Source organism: Phyllobates terribilis, unplaced genomic scaffold (assembly GCF_046119375.1).
Source record: "Phyllobates terribilis strain yellow unplaced genomic scaffold, ASM4611937v1 Scaffold_211__1_contigs__length_3443825, whole genome shotgun sequence".
In the NCBI taxonomy this organism is placed as follows: Eukaryota; Metazoa; Chordata; class Amphibia; order Anura; family Dendrobatidae; genus Phyllobates; species Phyllobates terribilis.
The window spans coordinates 2,131,151-2,145,603 of NW_027362971.1; the positions used below are offsets into that span (position 1 = coordinate 2,131,151).

The following is a 14,453-nucleotide window of genomic DNA, read 5'->3' on the forward strand; positions in this document are numbered from 1 at the left end:
GCGCGTCCTAAGCCCCGCCCATCGGTGACCCCGTCACGTGATCGCGGGTCACCAATGGATGGACATGACTACCCAGGGTCTGCAGCAGACACCTTTGGTTGTCATGTCTCAATTGCTATGAGCGCCACCTAGTGGTCAGCGCTTATAGCAAGTGAGCATTTCTCCTGCATACAAGCGATCTGCTCATCGCTTGTATGCAGTAGAAGCAATCAGAAAACTGCTGCTTCTAGTCTCCTATGGAGACTATAGAAGCAAGCAGAAAGTGTAAAAAAAAAAAAAAAAAAAGCGAAATGTTTTTTTAAAAAAATATAAAAGTTTAAATCACCACCCTTTCGCCCCATTCAAAATAAAATATGTATATTTATATAAAACCACATACACATTTGGTATCGCTGCGTTCAGAATCGCCTGATCTATCAATATAAAAGAAGAATTAATCCGATCAGTAAACGGCGTAACGAGAAAAAAATTCTAAACGCCAGAATTACGTTTTTTTTGGTCGCTGCAACATTGCAATAAAATGCAATAACGGGAGATCAAAACATCGGATCTACCCCAAAATGGTATCAATAAAAACGTCAGCCCGGCGCGCAAAAAATAAGCCCTCACCCGGCCCCAGATCCCGAAAAATGGAGACGCTACGGGTCTCGGAAAATGGCGCCTTTTTTTTTTTTTAAAGCAAACTTTGGATTTTTTTTTCACCACTTAAATAAAAAAGAACCTATACATGTTTGGTGTCTACGAACTCATAATGACCTGGAGAATAAGAATGGCAGGTCAGTTTTAGCAATCAGTGAACGTGGAAAAAAAAGGACCCAAAAAACAACTGTGGAATTGCATTTTTTTTGCAGTTTCGCCGCACTTGGAATTTTTTTCCCGTTTTCCAGCACACGATATGGTAAAACCAGTGATGGCGTTTAAAAGTACAAATCGTCCCGCAAAAAATAAGCTCTTACACGGCCATATTGAACGAAAATTAAAAAAGTTCTTGCTCTGGGAAGTAGGGGAGCAAAAAATGAAAACACAAAAACAGAAAGACCCAAAGTCATTAAGGGGTTAAAAGGAACAATTTCTTCTTGCTGTATCCAATTCTGGCTTTGGCTTAAAGGGTGTTATCTACTAGAAATCCCAGGGTGCAGCATTGAATAAAAATAAGGGCTTGTTCAGGCAAGCGTGTTACGTCCATGTGCAATACAAATGCAAAGCAAACTGCAGACAGACAGGACACTATCCAATGCTAGTCAGTGGCGTAATTTACATGAACATTTTTACACATGGGCTGTGGAAAAAAATGTAGAACGCACTAATCTGATCTGTTTTTTGGATAAGTCTTGCCCGTTAAATGGAAGCTGTCAGGAACCTTAACCCCCCCCCCCATCCCACAAATCATTCATATGACTTGTAGAGGCAGTTTACCTCTTTATGATCCCAGAGTGCTGCTCCAGCAGTGAGAAATCAGTGTCTTGAAGTTGTTTCTGGAAGTGCACTGGTACATGACAATTCACTTACAGCTTCTCAGCATCATGGTGTATACCCTCCTTAGCAGCACCCTCCTTTGGGTGATTGACAGGTCAGTAGGTGTACACCAAGGAAAAAAAATCCCTCAGTCAGCCAGCCAGGGGAGGGTGCTGTAGATAGGAAATACAGCGGTGGCTGAGAAGCTGTAAGTGCATCGTCACGCCCCAATGTACTTTCCGACACAACTTCAAAATGCCATTTCTCATTGCTGAAGGAGTGTTTTGGGGCTATATAAGGAATCGATTGGATTATCTTTTAAAGGTCTACACAATCATATTAATGGCTTAGGGTCGGGGGAAAAATGTATTGCAGGTTCATTTTAAACTCAATAGGGGCCTTTTAAAAAAAAAAAAAAAAAAAAAAAAAAGAAAAGTAAAATCAGATGCCATGCAGCGGAAAGTTTTTGTGACTCACTTGCAACTCTTAACATAGGCAACCTCACAAGACCTATTATACTTTAGTATAATCTCTTTTTATTGAAATAGAAGTAGACATTAACATGTAAAACATACATTAATAAATGCCGATGTTTAGTCATAGTGATCAAAATAACATATACTCATATATTCTCTATCACTTATCTGATAAGACTCCTACACCTCTTATCTAATAATGTAAACATTACTTTTTATCATATCCAACAGTGCAAACCGTTACATAAATCGACAAAACAAGAGTACAAAAACAAAGAAGAAAAAAAAAGGGGGGGGGGGGGGGAGAAGAGGAAAAAGAAAGGGAAAGATAAGAAATAAGGGAAGGATTAGGGAATGGAAGAGGAGAAGGAGAACATAACCTAAGACTCATTTTTAGACTCTCTAATTAGTTCCCAGCACCAACCCGGATCCAATTCGCCAATTCATCAGTCTCTTACTCAAACAGCCAATGAAACTCCGATGGGTCCTGAAACAGGATCCAGACACTCCAGATCTTCCTGAATTTATCAGCCCAACCATTATAGTCAGCAGAAAGTTCCTCCATTCTGCAGATATTAACCATTTCATTATACCATTCCAAAATTTGGGGGATTTGAGGTGATTTCCAGTAATGTGGGATCACCGTACTTGCTGCTGTTAAACAGAATCTTAAGATATCTTTATTTTTGAGATTCTATTGATGAAGGCAGGATGGAAAGCAGAGCTATCTCAGGACGATTTTCGACCCTACTTCGGGTGATTAGGTTATAATTGGAAAATATTTTTTCCCACCAAGGTTTCATCTTGCTACCCTCCCACCATATATGAAGCATAGATCCTTTTTCCACTTCACATCGCCAACATATGTCTGAGGCTGCCGGAAATATGGAGTGAAGTTTTACAGGATACTGGTACCATCTTGCCATAATTTTTGAAATTTTTCTCCTGCGCATAACTTGTGACCAACATTTTGTGTGTAAACAAGAATCCTTTTTCCCAATCCTACGAAGATATGACTACCCCCAATTTATGTTCCCACATGTGTTGAAATTGAAACTTTCTTGAGATACTTTCCCCTATCAAACAACTATAAAGCAGTGATATTATATGACTGGGGGGAGATGCCTTCAAGAACAACCTCTCAAAGGAAGATGGTATACACTGGAATGGGGGGATGCCATCCTCTGAGAAGACAAGAGCGATCGCAATTGTAAATATTCCATCCATAACAATTTTCTAGACGGGAGACCTATCCTGTAATGTATTGAATGATGTCATTTTACCATTTTCTAATATCTGTAGGAGGTAAGTGTCCTTCATAGCTCTCCATCCTAACAAAGATTCTCGCAGATATCCAGGAGGAAAGGAAGGATTCGAGAAAAGTGGCATAAGAGGACTGAATGTTCTAGAGGGATGGTGTTTTTTCCTAGTTGCATGCCAAACTTTATTGTTCCCCCCTAGTCAATTCTGTCAAGCCTCCTATCGAGAAAACATCAGAGGCAAAAAGCAAAGGAAGGTGCTTCAGAGGAACACCCACCTCTTCCTGCTCAATAGTGACCCATTGTTTTGTCAGAGAGTTGAAATGCCAGTCTATAAAGCGACCTAAAACAGAAGCTTGAAAGTATACTTTAAAATTCGGAAATCCAGCTCCACCGACTATTTTAGGGCGGTTTAATGTCTGCATACTTATCCTGGGTCTATATTTACCCCACACAAACCTGATTAATGCTGTACGTAGTTTGCTGAAGAAGCTGCATGGGGGAGAATTAGGAACAGTTTGAAAAATGTATAAAAAGCGGGGCAATATATCCATTTTTACCGCGTTCATTTTCCCAAACCAGGACATTCTCAGTTTACTGTAATTCAGTAGGTCTTTATATGTACGATCCAAAAGCGACTGGTAATTTAGTACAAAAAGTTTTGAAAAATCAGGAGAAATGAGCACGCCCAAGTATTTTATCGCCTCCCAACTTCCATTTAAAAGGGAAATTATCCATTAAATGTTCAACCTCTCTCTGTGACAACGATACATTTAATGCCTCCGATTTTGAATAATTAACTTTAAAATTACTCATGAACCCGAATCTATCAAACTCCTTCATTAAAGAAGGAAGAGATGTCTGAGGCTGAGACACATAGAGGAGGAGGTCATCTGCATATAATGCTGTCTTATATGTCTTGGTACCTATTTTAACCCCATGAATATTGCTGTTTTTTCTTATTGCATTGGCCAAATGTTCCGACCTATTATACTTTAAATTGATGATTTACAAAACAGATGCCATAGAGATGCATATGAAAAAAAAATGGCAACGTTTTTTTTTTTTTTTTTTTTTTTTTAACGGATTAAAAAAACTGATGATTTTTATGCTCACCCGAACCCGGCCTGACTCTAAGGCCAAGTGCCGACGATGCAGAAATGCTGCATGTTTTTCCCGCTTCTCCCTGGCAGGAAAAAACGCATGCAGATTTTACATGCGTTTTTCCTGCCAGGTAGAAGCGTTTGTCAAGCGTTTTTGCATACATTTCTGCATGCGGGTTATCAAGCGCTTTTCCAAGCGATTTTAGCATAACTTGGAAAAGTGCTTGACAACTTGGTCACACTATATAAATCCATGCAACCGACATGGATTTATATAGTGTGACCAAGTAATAGTTAGAAAAAAAAAGAATAAAAATAGTTAAAAAATAAAGATTTACTTACCTTCCGATGGCCCCCGGTGTTTTCTCCGCTGCGTCCAGTGTGTTGTATCGGTCGCGGTGTTGTGAAAAGGAGCTGCGATGACGTCATTGAGTCATGTGACAGGTCAGGCGACTGCCGACGTCAGCGGTCGCGTGACCTGTCACATGACTAGATAACGTCATGGCAGGTCCTTTCACACCACCGCGACCCATACAACAGACCGGACGCATCGCTTAGGAGACCGGGGCCATCAGAAGGTAAGTATAATCTTTATTTTTTATTTAAAATTCTTTTTTTTTTACAGGTTCTATGGTACCCGGGTCTGGAGGGGAGTATCCTCTTCTCCAAACCCGGGTACCATCCACACATTGAACCGTGTGATATCCGCTTGTGCAGATGCAGTGATGCGGATGTCACGCGGTCCAATGCAAGTCAATGGCGGAGATTACGCTGCGTGTCCGCAAAATTAATGGACATGCTGCGTATTTTTCCGCAATGATAATCTGCAGCGTAAATTTCCGCAGCATATGCACAGCACATGCGGATTATCATTGGGGACCATGGGGCACTTATTACAAAGCGTTTTTTTAAGCGTTTTCGCTGCATAAATTCCGCGGCAAAAAAACGCTTTAAAAACTCATAGTGGGCACGCAGCCTTATGCTTACCCATAATACTTGTGTTGTTACTCAAATGACAGAGCCGTGTCCCCTTCTGTTCATTTGTCAAAAAAAAAAAAATGTAATGTGACCACTGCAACCAGTCAGCATCCATTGATTGGCTGCAGCTTTTACTATTTTTTACGAGTGGAAGAGCAGTTTTTCTTCTCCTCTGACTGAATAATGACGACTGCTGCCAAATAACTTTTTCTTCTGCTATGACAGGATAGTGAAAGCTGCAGCCAATTAGTGGCCGCTGATTGGCTGCAGTGCTGTCCAAAAAATTTTTTTTCAGGAACCCATAGACTTGCATTACTGATTTTGATCTGACACGTCTCAGCAATTTTGTGCTCGGCCCACTAAAAAAAATCAGACATGTGAACAGCCCCATAGACTATGCAAGGTATGAGTGCTATAAATGAAAAACATGGATAGAACTCCTGAAACTTTTATTGTAATTTCTGATGTATTTTATCCTCCATCCGCTTCCATGGGGACAGGTGTACAGAATGTGAATGTCAGTCTAGGGTCTGAAGCCGTGGTGGTGGAGACCAATTTGCCAGCATCTGAGGTGCAGAAGTTGCTGGAGAGTACCGGACGCCGGGCAGTGTTAAAGGGAATGGGAAGCGTTAAATCCCGTAAGTGGTTTTTGTTTTTTTTTCTTTTCTTTTTTTGGGAACTAACTAATTTTACTTAAATAATGGAAAACAAAAATATCCCAATCTATAGATTTAGTGCAGCCAGAAATGCGTGTATCTTGCATTTTTCGATCTTATTTTTACTTTCTGAATAATTTCTGCAAATGCACATTTATTTTTCAACTGGAAGGGCTCTTTCAGAAGTCCGTGATCATCGGTCCAATCTTGGATCGCTATGCACGGACTGGCCATGCGTATCCCGACCCGAGCGTGACCGCTTCATATCTTTTTATGCAGCTATCGCTTTCGGGTCGGGAAATGCGTGGCCAGTCCGTACATAGCGATCCGAGATCAGGTCAATGATCACGGATGTCTGAAAGAGCCCTTAGGTTGGACTTTGCCTGGTTTAATGTCAGAGCTGTGAACTCAAGAGCTAATCTCACAGCATCTGGCTTCTCAGGCTGGATTTTTTATTTTTTTTTTTGGAGTGTATTCGCTCAAAAATTGTCCTTAAAAAGTTTTTCAAAAATGTGTGGAAATTTCTTCATTTTCATTTCAATGGAAAATTCACATTAATTTTCAAATGAGGAGCTTCAGAGCAATTTTTTTTCCTGAAGATGTTTTGAAACATGCCTGGTAAAAAAAAAAAAAATGAATAAAAATGTTACTTCTTTGGAAGTGGATCAGCATGCAATCATCTCCAAGCTAGCCTCTGTCAAATCAAAAGAATGATCAAGTGTTTTTCCCATCTTTATAGATGAATAGTGTTGGATAGTGCTTGCAAAAATGAGCACTTTTGTACTTTTACTGCTTATTAAAATTTACAGCTGTTTTTGAGATAGTTAAACATTTTTTATTTACAGCTTTTTGCCTAGGAGACCGGCCACCGCTGCTGTTTAGCTTCACTAGAAGATAGCCAGGATTAGGAGGTGACAGCGAGGTCTTGAACAGCTTCAAAACAGTGCTCACAAGCTCCATAGAAAGTAGCCTATAAATATTACACATGTTCTGCTCTCTAGCAATAGTGGTCGGACTCCAAGGCAACAAGCTGTAAATAAAAGAAAAAAATATAACTGTCAATATCTCAAGAATGGCTGAAAATTTTGTTAAGCTATAAATTGCAAAATTGCTTGTATTTGCAAGCATTGTCCGACAATATCCGTTTTTTTTTTTAAACTTTTCAAGAAAAAAAATTCTTACAAAACTTTTCAAAAAACTATCTAAAAAAGAAGTATTTTCTGAAGCAGTTTCCACTTAAAAAAACTTGTTGTTTTTGGAGACGTAAAAAAAACTGAACCTAGCCTAAGGCCACGGCCCCACTTTCAGTATTTGGTCAGTATTCGGTCAGTATTTTTTTTCAGGAGTGGGAGCTAAAACCAAGAGTGGGGGATAAATGCATAATTGGTGACTTGTTTCCATTATACATTTTCTCTGATTGTTCCTCACCTGGTTTTGGCTCCCACTCCTGAGAAAAAATACTGACTGAATACTGACCAAATACTGATCACGGGGCTGTGGCCTAAGGGTAAGCATAGATGTGGCAAGTATCCTCCATTGCATATTTTACCTTTTGGTAAACTCTGACATTTCTGCAATATTTCATACCCTAAATTCCACACTAATTTTTTTCCCCTCAAACGGCGAAGACCTCCCCACTAGGGTAGGTTCACATTTGCGTATAAAAAAAATCGTATTAAAGAGATGTCCTCCCTTGGTGGGAAGATGGACATCGGTTCTGCCATGATGTCGTCACCATTACATATATAGTCCCTGTTTTCTTTCCAGAGAACCTAGGAGCAGCCGTGGCCATGCTGGAAGGAGTTGGATCGATACAGGGCGTTGTTCGTTTTCTTCAAGTTTCGGAGAAGACTTGTATTATTGATGGAGCTGTGGATGGGCTACGTCCTGGACTCCATGGTCTTCATATTCATGAATTTGGCGATCTGTCAATGGGATGTGAGAGGTAATTTTAATATTCAGTATAAGTAATACAATATTACATTGCATTTTAATAGATTAACATTATTCACATGTATAAATTCCTGACCTATATGGGTGGCAGTGCTTTGAGTGGGGAAAAAAAATTGTATAAATTTACAGCTGGGTGAACATTTTGTAAACCCAAAGGATGAGCTCAAAGTGACCAATTATTGTTCCTCTTTCACTCAGATCAACAATTTCTATTGACCATACAGTAATTTCCTTAACATGATGTTGCCCCATTATATGGAAATGCCAGAGATTATCAATTAAATGATAAATAATATTTTCTATTTTAAATCAGTTGTGGCGGACATTACAATCCTGAAGGAAATACTCACGGGAGTCCAGGACAAGCAGATAGTGTGAGTACCATTATTATTTTTTTCTACACTGTTTTAAGGGGCTTGTCTCTTTTCAGTTAGGCACACGTTGAGTATTAGGATGCAGAAATTTCTGCATCTCTTGGCAGGAAAAATTCAGTGGCAGAAGCGTGCATTTTTACATACGTTTTTTCACCTGCGTTTTTGGACTGCAATGATATAGACAGACATGTCTAGACATATAGACATAAAATTCCACAACCCCCACACACACACACATATTATAAAATTGCACCCTGTGGAGCTTATTGGACTTCCCCCTCCCCACCATTTCTTTAACCAGCAAAGTAAAGCAGACAGCTGCGGGCTAATGGGCTAATATTATTAGACTTGGAAGATCCCTGGTTATTGGGCCATTCCCAGCCTAAATATACCAGCCTGCAGCCGCCATAGAAGTGGTGCATCACATTAAATGCGCCAATTCTGGCGCTTCGCCTTGGCTCTACCCGATTGCTCTCATGCGTTTGGCAATTGGGGTAATGGGGTTTGGGGTTGGTGTCAGCTGTGTAGTGTCCTAAAACCCAGCTGACTCACACAGCCTTAATGTTTGTTCCTGAGCGCAGATTGGTAAAATAAAAGTTCTGTACTTACCATCCCCAGGTCTACCAGTAAATCTCTGCTTCTGCTGCTTCTACTATCTCGTATTAGCTACAGCGCTGACGTGACGTTGTCAGCGCGGCTGCTAATTGGTGACCTCAGCGTCTCCGAGTGGGGCGTTCTGTCTACACTGGCAGATCCACTGAGCTCACTGATTGCCTGCTGCTCCAGGTGTCGCAGCTAATGCCGGACACCAGGGGCAGCGACGAAGACTTGCTGGTAGACCTGAGAAGGTGAATACTGCACAATTTTGTTTATTTTATACCAAAATGCGCTCCAGGGTGAAATTTAACTGAAAGGGGACAACCCCTTAGATGGACACCTAATCAGTGGCAAAACTAATTTTGGTGGCATCTAATGTAAATGTCATAAGTTGGGACATAGTTCATTAAGTGAGCCTGCACCGACATCTCAGAAAAAATTAAACTCCTAAACATTGTATAATGGTCACCTAAACACATTCATTGTAATTCTCAGTAGATTCACATGGTCACATGCTCCTCCATCAGCAGCTAGACCATGGTTTACATTTGGCCTTTGCCGAAGCGGATAATGGCTCATCGTTGGGTGCACCAGGTGTTAGACACCCACCGAACGATCAACCATAACAGTGGCCAAATGTAAAGATTGGTCTTGCTGTTGGAAGAGTAGGTGGCCAGACAGGTCCATCATCCTACTCCAGTTGAAAAACTCCTATCGGAAAGCTGTTTTTGATTTGCGTTAGGCTGATGGACCGGTCTGGCTCACGTGCTCTTTCATCAGCTGCTATTTCAAGAACAGAAAAGCCATACAGACTGAGCGAAAGGAGGAAAACCTGAAATAATTCTATATCAATAAGTGCCTCATTTATATTCCCAACACATTTGTTAATATAAAGATAAAGTGGACAGCTGAAATATAATATATATATTCTTACATATAGCATGTTGGTGATCTTGGAAATGTCTTGGCCTGTGATGATGGTCGAACAACTTTTCGGATTGACAATGACCGGTTAAAGGTGAGAGAAAAAGAGTTTTGCATTTTCGTTCACAGTAACTTGCGATTCTTATAAAGCCAACTCGCTTGTAGCCGTGTATGTTGATTTTTATATATCTGGATTTATAATTATTCATGGTTTAATTGTTCATTGAATTTCATAAGTTGACAGTATCTCACTGATTCAATTATTAAGGGCTACAAACACTAAAGAAACACAAAATACTTCAATTTAAAGTGAATTTGTCAGCAGGATTTCAGCCTCCAAACTATTTATATGTGCATGTAGCTCTTTCAAAGACAAATCCAGCAATACTTGTACATGGCCAGTCCATTCTTCCGTTACTGAGAAATCAGCGTTTTAACTTGTATGCAAATGAGGCTGTAGATCTGAAGCCTCTGTCACTCCAGCTCTATTCCCTGCTTGACTGATAGCTCCTTTGCCTGAAGTCACACAACATAGAGGCTGTGAGTCAAGCAGAAAGAGACGGCGCTGGGCAGGGAATAGAGCTGGAGTGACAGAGGCTTCAGATCTACAGCCTAATTTGCATATGAGCTAAAATGCGGATTTCTCAGTAATGAAGGAACGGACTGGTTATGTAAAGGTATTGCTGGACTTGTCTTTCAAAAAGCTACGCGCACATATAAATAGTTTAGAGGGGATTGAGATTGTGCTTATAGATTCCCCTTAAAGCACCACTTCATCGTTTTTTTGTTTGTTTTTTTTTAAGTGATTAAGTGGTGCTTCTAATGTAAGGTCCCTGATCCCGGTTTTATACTCACCCTCTGACGTCTTCACCTTTTTTTTCTGTGCCATCTTGTGACCTTAGCTTATGACTGGTCGAAAGTAATGATCGCAAGCTTTTAATGTAAGTCTATGAGAGCCAGATCAAGGCTCTGATCGATGTGTAATGCGGTGTGACCTCCGGCTCGCTCCTCGAGAAACTTGAGCGATCCGATGGGTCACAACTTGCTGGAGACCAGCGGGAGTGGCGGTGATGAAAGGTGAAAAAGGTGGCAGATGAGTATAAGAGTAGGGTCAGGGACCTTATATTTAAAACACCACTCCAGCGGTAAAAAAACCCCGCTGTAGTGGTGGTTTAACCAAAACCATATGTCCCCTGACTTGTTGCCAAATTATTGGTTTCTTCAAGCGAAGCAAGACACTGTCTCTTAGCTGTATAGAAACACTTTTTTAACCTAGTTGGCATCATCATAAAAAAAAATTGTATAAAATAATCCAGTTATTCTTTAATATGTTTTTTTTAGCTGACAGCACTCAGTGTTAGTAGGTGGTTATTGTGTTTCATTCACGCTATGTAATTTCTTCAAAGGTGTGGGACATCATAGGTCGGTCTCTAATTGTGGATGAAGGAGAAGATGACCTTGGACGTGGATCTCACCATTTATCTAAAGTTACAGGCAACTCGGGCAAAGGGTAAGACGTTTTACAATATACTGTGCAGATTTATGTCACATTATGTTTTTTTTTTAGCTTTTATAATAATTGTTTCTGTTTCCCATCTTCCTACCAAAATGTAGAGGGTTTATAGTGCTTAGATCCTCACACATCCATACTTTAAGTATTTCATACACCCAGTAGGCCTCTGCACTGATTGTCCTAATAACGTCCTAGTCAGATTATAGTTTGGGGTTCCTCTTATTTTAGACTAAAGATAAAATAAAAATAGAAATAAAGTGGATGTTAAAGGGGTTTTCCACCCCAGGGCAAACTTTCAGCAAGTCGAATAGTGTATTTTATTCATACTGTTAGGATTCTTCCCTGCTGGCTGGTTTCAGTAGTTGTCACCTGATCACAAGGTTGCGACTTGCATACTTCTGGTCACATTCCGACTAGATGTGTCTGGTGTTGCTCAATGCACTTGTATTAAGTGAGGCTGCGCATGTCTAGTTGGCACGTGACCGCATATATGCAAATCACATACTTGCAGTCACTCGTCCAGTGCCAGCATCGGAGAATCCTCGCAGTGCACGTGATGTGAAGATTCACAAGTCTGCAGTCACAAATTACAAGATTAAAAATATATATATATATATATATAACACCTGACACATTGTATAATGGCCATAAGCATCTTATCAATTATGAGCGCCGTCATACAATTTTGCATCACATTAGAATATTTTATAAGAAATAATCTAAAATATGTGTTTGTGGTTAAACGTCTATTCCAGGCAGAGCTTAAAGAAGTTGTCCACTACTTTGACATTGATGCCCTATCTGTAGGATAGGGCAGCAATGTATGATCGGCCCGGGGTCCCGCACGCGGCACCCCCTCTGATCAGCTGTTATCGTTGCCTCAGTTGAATGGTAGGCAGATGTGCAGTTACAAGTGGCGGCCACTACAACTTGACGGCCAAGCACCGCAGGTAAGCACTTCCAGCCTGCGGCCGCCGGCACCGATAACAGCTGATCATACATTGATGCCCTATCCAATAGATAAGGCATCACTGTCAAAGTAGTGGACAACCCCTTTAAGTGGCACAGCACCTACTTAAAAAAAAAAAAAAAGCTCATGGAGTAGAAAGTTCATACATGCCACTTTTTATGACTATTGTAAACATCTTCACATATTCCTCAGCAATAATTAGATCAAAAAGGTCTACGATGCATGCAACCTGATTTTAAGCAATGGGCCATCTTCCGATGATCCATTGCCTTTAAAGGCCCGGACGTGCATCGGTAGAGCTGTAGTACTATGCTGTGCAGAAAAAACGCCTTGAGGATGCTGCTGGATACCCTGATGAGGTGTCCGTGTCCAGAGCAGAATAATTTGAGATGGCTGTCTCATTGAAGATAAGAGTAGTTCCACATCATCTGCTAATATGTGCAGTCTGATGAAGGGAACTGTTCCTCGAAACGTGTCACTGAATCTCCAAATAATGTATATTTCACTGAAGCTGTTCAATTAATCTTCCATTTATTGTGCAAAACTGACATCTCATCTGTGTATCCAGCAATAGCGCCTTCAAGTTTTTGTTTTTTTTTCTTTTGATCCGATACCATAGCACAGCTGTTTCATGGCAAACATCAGTGGGTCTCAATGGACCACATTGACTTAAAATAGGGACCTTGGATGCTATTGTGGTTTCCATGACTGAAGCTCCCGATGGGAATGAAAATAATTGTACGATGCATTACATTTTTCCCCCAGATCACTTCCAAATATGAAGTTGTATTGATCTGCGTTGAGTATTAAAAGAAAACCATTGCTTGATTATATGACGGCTATATAATTGTTCTCTTTTGCTCTTTCGCAGGTTGGCTTGCGGAATCATTGCCCGTTCTGCAGGCCTTTTTGAGAATGCCAAAAAAATTTGTTCTTGCGATGGCGTAACCATATGGGAAGAACGAGACCGTCCTATAGCTGGCCCAGAGCGAAAAAAAGAACATGCTAATTATGCACATTTGTAGTGCCATCTGCAGTGCCCGGCTAGCTGGAAAAGTCTAATCACATTTTTACTATTTTTGCCTTAGCACCTGCCTTAGCAATTCCAGATTTTTTTTGCCTGGTTCAGCAATAACGACTTTTTAAAAAGTTGCAAAATTGAATACAACTCCACTACAGTTCCCCCTTCATTCTCCCTCCTGGTGCATTTTTTGAGTACGCCAGTATTTTCGCCCAAGTTTTGCAAAACATGCCACTTTTTGCGTGAAGTCGGAAAACTGTTCAAGACAAAAAAAAATATTTTTTTTTACTTTGCGCCAAATTAATGAACCATGTACACCATTTATTTTAAAAGGTGCAAAAAAGGCAACTAATACCACAAGGCAAAAAAGGAAAGTGACTTTAAAAAACAAAATATGCTATTGGTAAATCGGGGCCATCGTGATTTTCTATGATTTCCTTCCAAAAAATCAGAATCAAGCACACATGGTAGTCATTAAACAAGTACTCCCACCAGCTTATTTTTGCACTTGCTAATTGCATCTGTGCCTTTTTTTTTTGTACTTCTGCATAAATGGGACCAACCGAAGGATCTATGAATCTAATGCATTTTTAGATTATTATTATTTTTCCACTGGTAATTTACTTCTTATGCCTCAGAAAATCTAGTAAGTGAGCTAAAAAATCTGTCATCAGAGCTCATTAAGTTTATAGCTTTTCTGTGCTGTAAGCAGTTGGGTGATCTTGTGTGTGGTTTTTGTTTTGCCTTAAAACCAAAGAATAACACTGATCTGAAGCCGATTTGCTCATTGCTTAGCATGGGTCTTTACATTTGAGATTATTATTAATGCAGTGCATTCATATATGAATCTGACAAATATTGATTTGTAAATTTATAAGATATTTAAGAAATTCTAAACTGGTATATTTCTTGACAATTTGTAATAAACATTATGAAAAAAACTTTTACAGTGAATGTCTAAATAAGTCCAAAATTCTGCGCTGATTTAAGAAGTTGTCCACTACTTGGACAACTCCTTGTCATCTCCCACACTTGGCCCCGATAAAATAAAAAGGCTTATACTCCCCACCCGTACCGGCGCCCTTCCCCCCGGAGTCGGCGGTCGCCCTCCCCCCCCCCCCCCCCCCGGAGTCGGCGGTCGGTCGCCCTCCCTCCCCATCCCCCCCCCCCCCGG

General features: G+C 40.4%; 2 protein-coding genes across 6 annotated transcripts in view; one reads left to right on the forward strand and one right to left on the reverse strand.

Annotated features, from left to right (window-relative positions):
* The window catches only part of LOC141213737 (prokineticin receptor 1-like), a 23,730-nt gene extending 22,175 nt beyond the window's left edge, over positions 1-1,555 (reverse strand). For both annotated transcript variants that reach the window (XM_073665332.1, XM_073665333.1), the window contains exon 1: positions 1,417-1,555. The gene's annotated coding sequence lies outside the window, so the exon portion shown is untranslated. The remainder of the gene's footprint in view (positions 1-1,416) is intronic.
* LOC141213738 (copper chaperone for superoxide dismutase-like) overlaps positions 1-14,181 on the forward strand; it is a 17,270-nt gene extending 3,089 nt beyond the window's left edge. Inside the window, exons 1-7 of one of the 4 annotated variants that reach the window (XM_073665337.1) lie at positions 3,096-3,236; positions 5,772-5,909; positions 7,695-7,872; positions 8,194-8,254; positions 9,792-9,869; positions 11,182-11,285; positions 13,130-14,181. In XM_073665337.1, the coding sequence (XP_073521438.1) occupies positions 3,200-3,236; positions 5,772-5,909; positions 7,695-7,872; positions 8,194-8,254; positions 9,792-9,869; positions 11,182-11,285; positions 13,130-13,283 (750 nt within the window). In that variant the 5' untranslated portion in view covers positions 3,096-3,199 and the 3' untranslated portion in view covers positions 13,284-14,181. Of the gene's footprint in view, positions 1-3,095; positions 3,237-5,771; positions 5,910-7,694; positions 7,873-8,193; positions 8,255-9,791; positions 9,870-11,181; positions 11,286-13,129 lie in introns of those variants that run through there. The other 3 variants (XM_073665334.1, XM_073665335.1, XM_073665336.1) reach the window with 3 other exon arrangements.
* Positions 14,182-14,453: the final 272 nt, after the last annotated feature.